The sequence below is a fragment of the Heliconius melpomene genome, chromosome 10 (assembly GCF_056956725.1).
Source record: "Heliconius melpomene rosina isolate 202511_hmr_F chromosome 10, ASM5695672v1, whole genome shotgun sequence".
In the NCBI taxonomy this organism is placed as follows: domain Eukaryota; kingdom Metazoa; phylum Arthropoda; class Insecta; order Lepidoptera; family Nymphalidae; genus Heliconius; species Heliconius melpomene.
Genome location: NC_140398.1, coordinates 13,593,469 through 13,606,701, shown reverse-complemented (window position 1 = coordinate 13,606,701; position 13,233 = coordinate 13,593,469). Strand labels below are relative to the sequence as shown.

The following is a 13,233-nucleotide window of genomic DNA, read 5'->3' as shown; positions in this document are numbered from 1 at the left end:
TCATTATGTGACGGCGGCTATTTCGGATTAAAATCAACATTGATTATGGATTCTATGCAATTTTATTATCATCAGAACTGTGGCTGTCTGCACTGTGAGTGCAATTCAAATAAAAGCTTATAAAAATATTTCTTAATCGTTATAAATAAAAATAGGCATCAAAGTGTATTTATCCTGTATTAGTAAAATTATTTTTAATAAATTAATTATTGTACGCTTACACTCTTTGCAACCAATATTAGCTTGTGAATGGGAATTAGGTATTTATCTTGAATATTATGAGAGCTGTCACTGACCACCAGTGTATTGTCGGTTTGTGAACATAGGTAAAAGGATGCTTACGGCGAACGCTTGCTGTCAGTTTTGCTCATGAATTTGTGCAGTTCGAGGTAAAGTTCTTGTCGGGATATACCAGTTGAGTATGTATATAGTAATGAGTTGTCTATAGATGACACATATAATATCGTCTGCAGTCTGTAATCATGTTCCTAATCTGTGGCTAATGTTGACGTAAGGCAAGGTTGATATTATTAATCAGGGTCCATCAACTCCCATATTAAAAGTTTTGCCTGCACACATAGATATTCTTTGGCTGTGTTTGTGTTTGGTGCTAAAATTATGAATTATTATTATTATTAATTAATTCATTCCACGTTACGTTTAGGCGTGACCCTCCCAGGCTGCTTCTATGTTACAAGATTCAAACTTGCTTTCACATTACTATTTTAATTTTGTGTACCAACCATAATTTGTATATTTTATACAGAAATATATATTGTACCAAGATTTCTAACATAATAGACAAATTACAATGCTACAATTTTGTACTTAGTGTTTTGTTAAAGTGGAATTAAAAATACATGTTTGCTTAATTATAATGAATTTAATTTATCTGCTGAAGAATATTAGACAAAAAGAATTATACAATATATTGGACTTTTATAATATTAATTTCATTTTCCACATGTTACTTTTTTGTTTATTTTGTTATATTTGTCAATGGCAACAATGTTATCTGGGTTGGGTTAATTAACATGGCGGTCGATCTTGTTGTTCCATGTGATTTAGCTGATCTTCTCATTTGATATTTTTAAAATTCTTGTGTGTATACGAATTAATATATTTTTTATTTAGTTAACGAAATGATGTACTTTAAGTTAAGTGGTTTCGTGTCAGTATATTGAAGAGTTTGTTAAAACACGTGCTTGCAATATGGCGATTGTCTTTTATAGTTTTAAAACAGGAAAGCTAAATATTATGAAGTAAGTGTACAAATATTATAAAGCAAGTAATGAAAATTATTTTATGATATATTTTGGACTTAAAAATCAAACTCTTATTGCGAGTATACCTTCAAGCATTATAATTACGTTATTCATTTGGTAGCCAGTGTTTAGATTGAAATTTTGTAGCTGTTAAATCAATACTAACACAACTTCCAAATTTAAGTAAAAACCTATTATGTAAAATGTTAATATCAGAGAGCAGTAAATGTTAGAATATGCGTGTTCAGTTAACATTGCTGTTAGGGCCATTTAAAGTAATTTCAGAAAGGAATTATTTGTTTTTGAGAGAAATCTATAAGTAGCACAGTTCTATATTTTATGGTTTTTTCACCTTAATTTATTTCATGTTTCAGGGCACAGACTTGGGTCAAATGTTGTTGGCCTAAGACTTTTTTTGGAGTCATTACACCCACTATTACTATACTATAAACACTACCTATACTACCAATAGTCTTATGTGATTAGTATGTCATGTTTTTATAAAAGCGAAAGGCAAACCTAAGCATATAATATGCTGTGCCAGATATAATTGGGCCATCCTATTCAGGTATTAACTATTAGAGGTATATATTCAGGTAAAGTTATTTTTTGCCATTGTAAATATATTTTAGGCATTCTGCTTTTCTTGTTCTGGAGGCATTAAGAGTTGAGTTGCGGAGCTAAATGCCACGCTGCACCAGAGCAAGGAAATAAAAGCATAAATTATCAGAATATTTTGTTTCCTTGAGTGGGGATAGAACCCACTACCGTTGCATTACAGTCACACCCTTGTGCTGCTGCGCCTCAACTGCCTCTTATATTTAGTGTTACTTAGGCAAAGGAGTGTCTTACCAGTGAAACACAGTTACAGTATGTGGGATACAGTGAGAAGCTGATTTATTTTATTTTTTATAATTATAATATTAAAGCCCAGTTGAAAATAAAAAAAATATCAGTAGAAACTAACAAACATGCAATAATATGAATTTTAAATGAATTCTTTTTTTACAGATGAAAGAGATTCCTTCTAAAGCAAGGGACATTAACTTTTAAAAAAATATAAAATTTGAGAAATAGAGCAAGACGTGAAGATAACATAAAAACATTGGTTTAGAGTCAACAGCATGAGAAGAGGTATTTTATTATGTTTTACATTATTTTTACAATTCCATTCCTTAAATGTGAGTACAATTTGTGATACAACTCCCAGGGAAATTACCAAAAGAAAATAAAATGAATAATAAGATTAGGAAATATTTAAATTTATAATATTTAATAAAATATTCTTTTATGATTTATGTAAATTAATGCCAAGTTTTTCTTTGCTCCAATTGAAAATAATTAATATTCAAATATAAACCATATATGCTGGAAATTTAGTTTTGATATGACTACTTAAAGGATAGTTAAGAAAAGTATATGTAATAATGAACATGATAATTATAATAATACTTGTGTTAATAATAAATAATAACGGACTAATACTTATGCTACTTGCAGCTTACAGTTAAGCCAGCATTCCAAAGCATAACTGCAAAGCATTGGAAAAAAAGATTAGAATGAATGTCTAAGATGACACCAGCAATGACAATTCAGAATCTGAAGAAAAAGAAGCTGCAGAAATCTTGAGCCTGGAAGTGGGGACTCCTGCAGTAAGTTTTTAGAGTATTTTTAAATTGGATGTTTAATAATCTAAATTTCAAATATGTTGTGTTAGTTGATAATATATTTCAATGTTTAATTAAATTCGCGTGTCATTTTTTTCATAACACCAAATCACTCTGCTCTGCACGCTGATGTCCTCAATGGCGCGGAAAAGTCCCCTATGATTGACAACCCAGCAGAAACAATAGCACCAGAAGAGTTGGATGTCTTGTTGCAATAACTTCACCTTCTCTCCCGTAAGTATTTTTAAAACATGTAAATACCAATAAAAAAGATTTTATTTGTTTAGAAAAGGAACAAATTATAAGTTTATTTTAAAAAATCGATTTCATAAAGCAAACTTGTATTAAATTAACCAAATCATTACTGTGGTTATTACGGCTTATTGTTCCTTTATACAACTATATATAAATTTGCAGGCCGCAACTGAAGGACCCCTCGAGAAGAATTCCCAGTTCAGTGTATAATAAATCATTAGAAATGTGAAACAGCCATTTGTAATTAATGTTTGATATAAAATAAAACATTTTTCATATTTATATTCTTTTAATATTATACTTACCAATATCATTTTAATTTAAATTTAATAATTAAAAAAAATTTATTACAGTATTGGGGTAATTTTAATTGTAATTGACAATTAAATATTAACAATTTAACATATTTTGTTTGTACGGAAATCACAATTGATTGTTTATTATGATCAATCAAAATTAATTGGTAATTTTGATTTCCGTACAGACAGATGTTTTATTATTAATATTTAATTGTTAATTGCAATTAAAATTACCCTAATACTGTGTACTAGTAATTATGCTTTTGAATTTGAATATTCCCGCTTTTCCGAAAAAGTTTGGTGCTATAAAATGCGGCGCTAGTAGTATAAGCGTGTAAAGCTATTGGCAAATTTTTTTGTATGGGAGTTACGCTTCTTCTAGTATATGTTCCTTGTTATTAATTAATTTTATCATTTAACGAGACCTTTTCAAGAGTAAATTATTATAATTAGAACTTAAATCCTTTTCAGATTTGCAATATGTATGTATCATTTAAATTCCAGATGTGAAGTATTAATTGACAATATTTATCTTAAGCCATGACATTGTGTAGAGACATTATATTTTACATTAAATCTGTGTTATTTTAGTTAATAATTGGTAGTATAAAATATTGCTACAATAGTGAGTTAATAAAAACAAGACGTCTGTCTGTCTTGTCTCAGTTGTCTGTCCTGTCTCAGTTGTCTAACTGGAAATAGTTCTTATAAAGTACGTATTATTTTTGTCTTAAGAAGATTGTTGAAATAATTCAAATGAAATGCAATATTCGTGAACTCGCTCTTTTGAGTGATAAACCCTGTGTGTTTGAAGGAAGATTAAACTATAAAAAGTTATCTAATGGAAGCTACCGACATCAGTCAGGTAACTAAATATCATTTTTTTTAATTTCAATACAAAAATACTTCCGAGATGTCAAGATTTTATTTATGCTATTTTCAGTTTTCAAAGAGAGGTGGTTTCGTCTTATCAACAATTATTTATTCTACTTTAAAATCAGTGAAATGGGAAAGTTTGATACTAAAAACCCAGCTGGAGTGTTTGTAATGGAAAATTCATCTATACAAATGGAGCATGATCAAACCATATCTTTTTCATTTTCTATATCATTCATGTAAGTCACTTAGTTTTATTTTTATTATTATTTTAATAATAACTAATTATTTATACTATAGTATCATAAGAGAAAAAACTATTTACTCACCATTGAAGCTCAGAGCATGACCTGGGACTTGTGTTACCCATGTGTATGTTTAAGGATTCCCTTAAGGGCTCTCAAAAAGCCCTTAGTCCAGTGTAACTTTCACATTGCCATCATTGTATTGGTTTTGGTCTTGTTACATTGCAATATGATACATTCAAAAAAATATTTGATTGAATTGACCTTGGACTTATCACCAGTTGTATACATAGTGTACTACTGACCAAGCTTCTTGTCTTATCAAACCAGATTTGAAATGATCCTACTAATGCCCAATTGGATACACATTTTAGAAATTAATTGTTAATACTAGCAATTTTTAAATTTTTTAATATATTATATTTCAGAGATGAACCTGAAAAGAAACATGTTTTTGCAGCCCGTAGTGAAGACAATGTAGTACAATGGGTCATGAAGCTTCGACAATGTTCCTATGAGTATTTAAGGAGTCAGCTTCACACATTACAATCTAAAATATTTTCTATTACTGGAAAAGTAAGTCCAAGTTTATTTTATAAATATCACATAAAAATGTTCAAGAAAACTAGACAAAGGCTTAAATAATTATTTAATTTTAGGATCCTCTCCTACTGGTGCCTCGAAATGATGGTGCTTGCTTGTGGGCTCCTGCTGTGCCTTTTTCTACTGTTCCAGCTTGTACTTTAAATACTACCTCATTTAGTTGTCATTTACATACTAATGGGTTTACCTTAGAGAGAAGTAAATCTGATGTACAAGCTCATATAAAACTACAAGCAGAATATTGTAAGAAAACAACTTTTTATGTAAATGACCATGTTGAAAAACATAATGAAACTAAAACAGAAAGCCAAGGCTATACTTTAGAAAAAAGTAAAACATCAACAGCTTTTACTACTAGCTTAAATCCAATAGATATTTCTATCTTTGATAATCGGCCACAATTTTCAAGAGCTGCACCTAGCCCCCCAGTTAGAAAGAAATTGTCACCAGGGACTAGACGAGTGGAACTCAGTGCTGACCTTAGAACATTCACTAATCAAGGAAGAGTTTTAGGTCAATTAGGTATAATGGATGCAACCCCAGTACCCCCTAAGCGAAAAATATCACCATTATTGTCTAAGGGCCTACCCTTAGACAATAATGGTGATTTGAAGAATGATGCCAACTCTGAAAAAACCCTACTAGAACATAATGTAGCAGAAGACCTAATAAAATTTTAAGGTTTTGTGTAAAAATAACACCTGCTCATAACTTTGTGTGAATTTTAAATTAAAAAATAAAAAATATATTTTAATGTAAATTGCCAAGTCTCTAAAGAAAGGGAAAATGAGTATAAATATATCATCTTGAAGCTTATAAGCTACCTCAGAGGCTGGTATTCGTATTTAACATTTTTGCATGATTATTAAAAACACAAAAATATTTATAAAGGCCAGTTGTCGAGGAGCCCCAAAGTGTGACTGGTTGTGGGTTTGATTCTCACTCGAGGAAATGAAATATTTATTTAAATTTACATATATTTTCATTTTTTTGCTTTAGTGTAAAAGCGCGGCGTTGAGTTCTGCCACTAAATACGCAATGCCTTAACACTGGGTTCCCTCTGTCTACGGAAAATGGACTGTCTCGGACACTATGTGCGAGGAATACAGCGAGAATCTGATTTGATTTGATCGTTTATATAAATATTTATTGTAATAATATTAGTAGTTTAAAAAAATATATCCCACCAAATATGATAATTATCTAATGTCTTTCGAGATATTTATATACATACATAATACAAATATATATGTATAAAAGAAATTAAACAGATTTCGACGAGACTAAATATTTATGTTAATTCTATTAGATAACAATGTAGTGATCTAACAGAGTGGAAGACCTAGTTAATTGCATTTGGAAGCCCATCACATAATGGGCTAATAACATTTCTACAACTTTTAAATCAATTTTATTTATATTTAATACTTGTGATTTTAAAAGCCTATTTTTGCCTATTTTGATTTTATAATAATTGGAAAGAAATGTTGCTGATTGCTATATAAAATTCTTTCATATAAAGTTTATGATAGAGAAATATACGAAAATTATATGTATGGTACTTTTTGGTACCTTTGTCTTTTATTAAATTTTATAGCCCAGGAAGAATTGTCTCAATATTTCAAAAGTTAAATATTAGATCATTAAAGTAATTTGTGAAAATTCCATTCAAAGTATTTAACTTGTTTCCAAGCTATGCCTACATTTGTTTTTTATTTTATTTTAATAATGTATAAATGACCTTAGGAGCTTTAATGACATTGCATTTTGTATTTATTGATAAATTTGACATATTTTTTATTAAGAACTAAATATGACTAGTCAAGTGATATATAATATACTATACCAGTCGTGGCACAGGAGCACGAGCGACGGTAGACTCTACCGGTTGTGGGTTCGATTACTCTGCTATCTGCAGGATACAACGTAAAAAAACTTATATATACATAAAGTTACTTTTGAGGACGAAATATTTTGCATGAGCAAAAGCAATCTCCATCTCATGTACATTACGTGTAAATTGTAATATTGCCTGTTTTACTAATTCATAATTATAAATGATATTTTTGTATTCAAATGTATATGTATTTTAATATTAATTCTTTAGACAAATAAAGCTCTTGTCCAACTATAAAGTTGAACAATAAACCGCTGAAACAATATCCTTTGTTTTATTAATTAGAAGTAATGAATTGTCATCAAGAGCACATGAGTGAACTTTTACAGCAAGAAGTATTGTAAAGCCATTTCACGAAGGCATTTTTAATATTATTTGACTGGCCTTTTGTTGCAAGAATAATCTATACAGAATAAGTTATATTTATAGCCTACAAATACTCAAAAAATAGCCACACTCGGTGCCCCTGCACCACAACTGGCCTCATGCATTAAATTCGTAAGAAGTGATATATGATATACTATACCTATATAGTCGTGGGGCAGGGGTGCAAGCGTGTCACTGTAAACGCGATAGGTTGTGGGTTCAAATCCCATGCGAGGAAATGAAATATTTAATGTTTTCAATACCTCTAGGATTCGACGCAGTGTTTAACCTTTAAGTATGGACGTCGGGTCTGACAGACCCATCTAGTCCTACGAATTCTACAAATCGGCCACTTCTCGGTGACCTCCGCCACTGAGTCTCTCAGTACCTTTCGTATTAATGACAAAATGAATGTAAATACCAGTGGTTGTGTCTCTGGGTTCAAAACACGTGAGTATTTAACTTTCTAAATGGGGCCTGGGTCTGTCAGACCCGACGTCCATGTTTCCCATACATTAATGATTTCAAAACGCCATATATTTTTATAATATTACAAAATATACTTTAATATTTTAATTGTATTATTTGTATTCAAATGTTTTTATTGTTATATATCATATATTATTTTGCATTGTTTGTTACATATTTTAGTAATATAAATATTATTTACATAGAAAAGATTATTTTTTTTAAATTTTTATGATAAAATGGAAAAAAATGATCGACCAAGCACGTTAGGGATAAAAATATCGGTACTTTATAAACAACAACGACATTTTATAAAGAAAATAGCACTTTATCAAATAAAAAGACGCGTTTCGTATACTAAACTACTCTAAGAATTGAGAATTACTTTGACTCGCGTTTCGCGATCTGATCTATCATTTATTGAACATGAAGCTAAAAAAATAGTTTTGGGTTCTTGAAAAACATGTATACTTTGCCCCCAAAAGATATATAGAAACACAACACATACTTATGTTGACTGCAATCGTCCTGTTAGCCTACAATGTTGAAAGCCATTGTGTATCGATGTTCAATAATACCTTATCTTGAGGTGTTGTCAAAATTTTTATTTTATAACATAAGATGTAATTGCTTTATTTTTTTTATTTGTTAGACTTTATATTTTGTTAAAAAAATATTTATTTTATTATCTGTCTTTTTTATATAGTATTATTTTCTTAAGAGTCATCCCATGTGGCCAAAGACTGAAATTGTGACTTTAAGTTACTTAAATCGTTGTGATGCGTAAACTTTAATAAAAAGCGATTTTATTTATATTTATTTTGTTTGATTTGAGGCTATTCATATAAACTAAAACATAAAATTGTCTTTTTCCTTTAAAAAACAGACGGAATATGACCAATAAATACACTGGTCTGACAGACCCGACGTCCATATGTGTGTTATAAAAAAGTCACGTCCATAGTTAAAGGTTAACCTAGGCTCTCTCTGCCTACGCTACCATATGCGGACTTTAGCTTCAATATGTTGTATACAAATTTTTGTTCAATAAATTTGATGATTGATTTTGATGATGATTGATTGAACTTATTATATATCTTTTAAATTTGACAAAATCCTTTCGCTAAAATAATATGTAAAGCTATAGATAACTTAATTGTGAAAAATTGTTCTCTACAAAAATAAATAAACACAATAATATTCAGAGTTTATTTATTATTAAGGGTTTTCTTCATTATTTGTTACACTGTTTTCTTGACGTTTTCTTTTTCTGGATTTCGGTCGGGCAGCTTTTTTCAATTCCACAGATTTCTGTACTTTAGAATTTGTTTCATTATTAATATAACACTTGGTTTCTTGTATGGCCATCTCATATCCTTCAAGTAAATGATCTAAAATGTTTTTCTGTAGTTTGAACTGATGAATATCATCACCTTTGCAGCCAGACGCCAATATTTGCTACAAAAAGTAATAATGTATGATAAAAAGTTTATAATGAATACCATAAAGTGATGTATGCGGAAACCAGAGGGTAAGACACTCCTTTACCCACTTTCCGCCGAACTCTGGAGGCATTGTATGTTGAGTGGTGGAACTCAACGCCGCGCTTTGCCTCGACACCAGAGCGAGGAAATAGAAATATAAATTTAAATAAATATTTCACTTTTTCGTGTGGGGATTGAATCCACAACAAGTTTCTAGTCAACTGGCCTCGCAGTACATCAGATAATGTAAAACATTTTAACATAATAATGTTAAAACAATAACAGATATCGTAAGAACGGAAGCGGAAGTCAACGCCGTACTTTGTCTTACCTGAACGAGGAAAAGAAAATAATTCGAGTCCCAAGTAAGAATTGAATCCACATCCGTTGCATTTTCGGTCAGATGGTGTGCCATAACACGACGGCCTTAACAAACGTATATATTACCTTAAACATTTGCATTTGATTATGGAGCAATATGGTAATGGCGGTCCCTTTCCGCCCAGCGCGCCCCGTGCGTCCCACTCTATGCACGTAGGTTTTTATATTTCGAGGTGGATCATATGAGATAACATAATTACAATCCGGAATATCTATGCCTCTAGCCAAAGCGTCAGTGCTTATTATTCTGCAATAAAAAGGTGGTGACAATGTGGTGGTGTTAAAGTTGCACATGCAATTCCATTTAAGGGTTAGTTTTTTAAGTTCCTTAACCACTTAAGAGAACTAAATAACAGTTCAGAATCCAAAAAACCTTGATAGAGGTAGTTTTACGATGTATTGCGCGTAGCAAAGTAACCAGAGGAAATCAAGTGTTAACACTAGAAGCGCCGCCGTTGTTAAAAAATAAGAATTGATTATTAAATATGGTCTACATATTTTACGAATTATTTTAATAATATTTTTTTTGTATTATACCAACAATCAACATAATAAGTAGAATGGGACAAATTTGTCACGACGGCGGTTCAAGGGGGGTATCAATCTTCGGCACTTCTAGTGTTAAAATACCCCTTTCCCCACGCGCTACCCAACTTTCAAGACATTTTGTATTACGTGGCGAAATTCAATATCGCGATTGTCTAATCAAACCGAGCTAACGAAATCACAACAATCCTTTGCACCACGCAAGGGATTGTTGTGATTTCGTTTCGATTAGAATGCATAACAATACACAATACCTCTAGATGATCTATTTATTACTATTATTTTGTCAACTAAATAGGCATACATACACATCTATTTCACCTTGCTTGAATTTCTTCAAAACCGTCTCTCTATTTGATCTATCTAAAGCCGCCGATAGTTCTGCCACCTTAAATTTTCCTTTCCCCCAAATATCCAAAAGTATAGCTAATCTATGTGCTGACTGGGATGAGTTTGCAAAACACAAAGTTTTATCCCATTTTAATTCAGATATAAAATGATACAAAATTAAAGGCTTTTCTTCTGGTGAACAATTCACATATTGTTCCTCTAGTTCATCAGGTGTTGTGAACTTTTTAATATTATTTTTATTTGTAATATCATTTATGGGAGCGGCTGAAAACAGTTTTGGTTGGTACAAGCCCCACTGCTCTAACAATTCAGGGTCTGGAGACAATGTCGCCGAGAATAAAAGTTTGTGAATTGGTGACTTCCCATTACTGATAGTATTCCAATTCATATGTGGCACTTTATTAGAAATTTGACTTTCACTTTTTATGTGTTTGTCTAAGTGATAAAGCCAATCATTTTGAATATTATCCATTATTCTATCTGCTTCATCGATTACTAGAAATTTTAGATGTTTTAATGAAAAGCCTTCTGTATTATGTAAATGTTCCACTAGTCGCCCTGCTGTACATACAATTATGTCTATTTCACATATCCACCCCATGGTTTCTGCTATTAAAAAGATTCTTGTTAGTTATTTGTTACTAGCAAAAATGTTTGTTTTTAATACTCAACAAATAAATTTTATTTTCTATTTTTGTTAAATGAAATTGAATTATGAAATGATGTGAAAATTTTCCATAAAAATTCCACTTTTCTATATATAAAAATAATCTTATTACATATAATCAATTTAAACTTACTATATTTCATTATTTGCTGTTGCTCCTTTTGTAATGGCGCAGAACCACTCAGCAATGCTACCTTTAAGTCAGTGTTAGTACAATATTTCTTAAACACTTTTGCTACTTGGGAAGCTAATTCTTGTACTGGTAACACCACTAAAGCTCTTATTTGATGTCCAAGTTGATTCATTAGAACCTAAGAACATATTAACTTTTGAACTAATTTTTGGAAAAACTGAAGTAAAAATATTGTAATAGCTTCTTTTCAGTCTAAAGTTTATCTGGAAAACTGCTTAGCCATGTTCGTTATGCATCCATCTATACCAATATATTTTTTTATATGTAGGTCTATAGGTATTTCCCTTGTAAGCCATGTACAAATAATGTATAAAGATAAAGTATATAATAAACACTATTTGTAAAGAATATTTTACTTACTTGTACAATAGGTAAAACAAATGACAAAGTTTTTCCACTTCCTGTAGGTGCAGATACGCATATGTCATGTGGTCTAAATGGTTGTGGTTGCTGATGTTCTCGTATAATAAAAGGAATAACTTGTTCTTGCACAGGAAATAAATGTGTAAGACCTTCACTTGCTAATGTAGATTTCAATACTTTACAAAGCCATTGTTGTTCTTCTACACAACAAGTTAATGTTTGAAGATTTTTAGATACACTATATGCATGAGAAAGCCAGTATGGAAGAACTCTTTCAATCTATTAATACATAAAACATACATTATGAAAAAAACTTTTCACAAAATAAGACTAAGTAGTCTTATTATTTTTATATATTATATTACATAAAAATTAATAAAAATTATAAAGACAGAGTAAATAAACTTACCTGAGATTTTTTTTCAAAGTCAATTGTGCCCAAAACTTTAAACTCACTTTTTAGTTTACTTTTTTTGTCAGAATGAATCTTATTAACACTAGATAAATCTACTTCTATATTTTCAGTATGAAGCAAATTTTGTTTATTTTCTTCAGCATTGCTTTTGTCATTAAAGTCCTTTATTAATTCAGGTTTTTTTAATGTTATAACTTCTGGAGTTTTTTTACTTGATTTGTAAGCTTTCTTCCTCTCCTCAATTTTTTGTTTTAGCCTTTGCAAATGTAAAGTCTCTTGATTTACAATATCTTCTTCTCCATTTTCGCCTGTATATCTGAAATTTATAAATTACTAAATGATAATCCATTAAAAAATTTACGGTTCATAAGGATTAAAATGATTTTCATCCTTATGAACCGTTTAAAAGATTATAATTTTTTTGCGTACTGTGCTATATTTAACTTCAACCCAAGTTAAAATGAAATCATATTAACTTGATAGAATTTTTTCAATTAACTATATAGTTATTTTAATATCATAAAAATTTTAACTAGGGTATAATTTATTATTGCATACCTATTAATAACGAACAAATCCATTTTCACTAAAGTTTAACTTATAATTTCAATGAATAAAATGTATTAGTTTCAAATATCCAATGTTTCACATTTTTACACACACTGCTCACATCAAAAAATCCTAACCTCAATAAATATGTAAAAAAACAATATGTTTCATTTATATATTCAGCTTAAGATGTCAACATGATAATGACATTGACATCGATGTGACCACAGATATTGTACGAAATTTAGTCGAGAATTAAGCAGCTTACATATAGATTGTACATGGCGTGCATTTTCTCCATTATTTGATACAATAATCTTAAAAAATTAAACATTTCTTCAAT

General features: G+C 30.2%; 2 protein-coding genes and 1 long non-coding RNA gene across 5 annotated transcripts; 2 read left to right on the top strand and 1 right to left on the bottom strand.

Annotated features, from left to right (window-relative positions):
• Positions 1-1,008: 1,008 nt before the first annotated feature.
• On the top strand, positions 1,009-3,467 carry LOC146535776 (uncharacterized). 2 transcript variants are annotated; one of them, XR_014878334.1, is made up of 6 exons: positions 1,009-1,262; positions 1,640-1,833; positions 2,277-2,399; positions 2,766-2,917; positions 3,085-3,166; positions 3,350-3,467. It is a non-coding gene; the product is annotated as an uncharacterized LOC146535776 (long non-coding RNA). The 2 variants fall into 2 exon arrangements; XR_014878333.1 differs by having other exon boundaries at positions 1,640-1,861.
• A 420-nt stretch (positions 3,468-3,887) lies between these two features.
• On the top strand, positions 3,888-7,372 carry LOC146535775 (uncharacterized). Its single transcript, XM_085191516.1, has 5 exons — positions 3,888-3,968; positions 4,078-4,351; positions 4,430-4,601; positions 5,036-5,183; positions 5,267-7,372. The coding sequence occupies exons 2-5, from the start codon at positions 4,243-4,245 to the stop codon at positions 5,888-5,890; spliced, it is 1,053 nt and encodes a 350-aa protein (XP_085047642.1). The 5' UTR covers positions 3,888-3,968; positions 4,078-4,242; the 3' UTR covers positions 5,891-7,372.
• Positions 7,373-9,136: 1,764 nt separating this feature from the next.
• Positions 9,137-13,090, bottom strand: Dbp73D (putative ATP-dependent RNA helicase Dbp73D). Of its 2 annotated transcripts, none has more exons than XM_085191514.1 (7): positions 12,900-13,090; positions 12,336-12,657; positions 11,924-12,205; positions 11,504-11,681; positions 10,661-11,309; positions 9,873-10,053; positions 9,137-9,399 (listed from the first exon to the last, which is right to left on the bottom strand). In XM_085191514.1, the coding sequence occupies exons 1-7, from the start codon at positions 12,920-12,922 to the stop codon at positions 9,160-9,162; spliced, it is 1,875 nt and encodes a 624-aa protein (XP_085047640.1). In that variant the 5' UTR covers positions 12,923-13,090; the 3' UTR covers positions 9,137-9,159. The 2 variants fall into 2 exon arrangements, with proteins under 2 accessions (XP_085047640.1, XP_085047639.1); XM_085191513.1 differs by having other exon boundaries at positions 10,661-11,312; positions 12,900-13,089.
• Between the last annotated feature and the right edge of the window lie 143 nt (positions 13,091-13,233).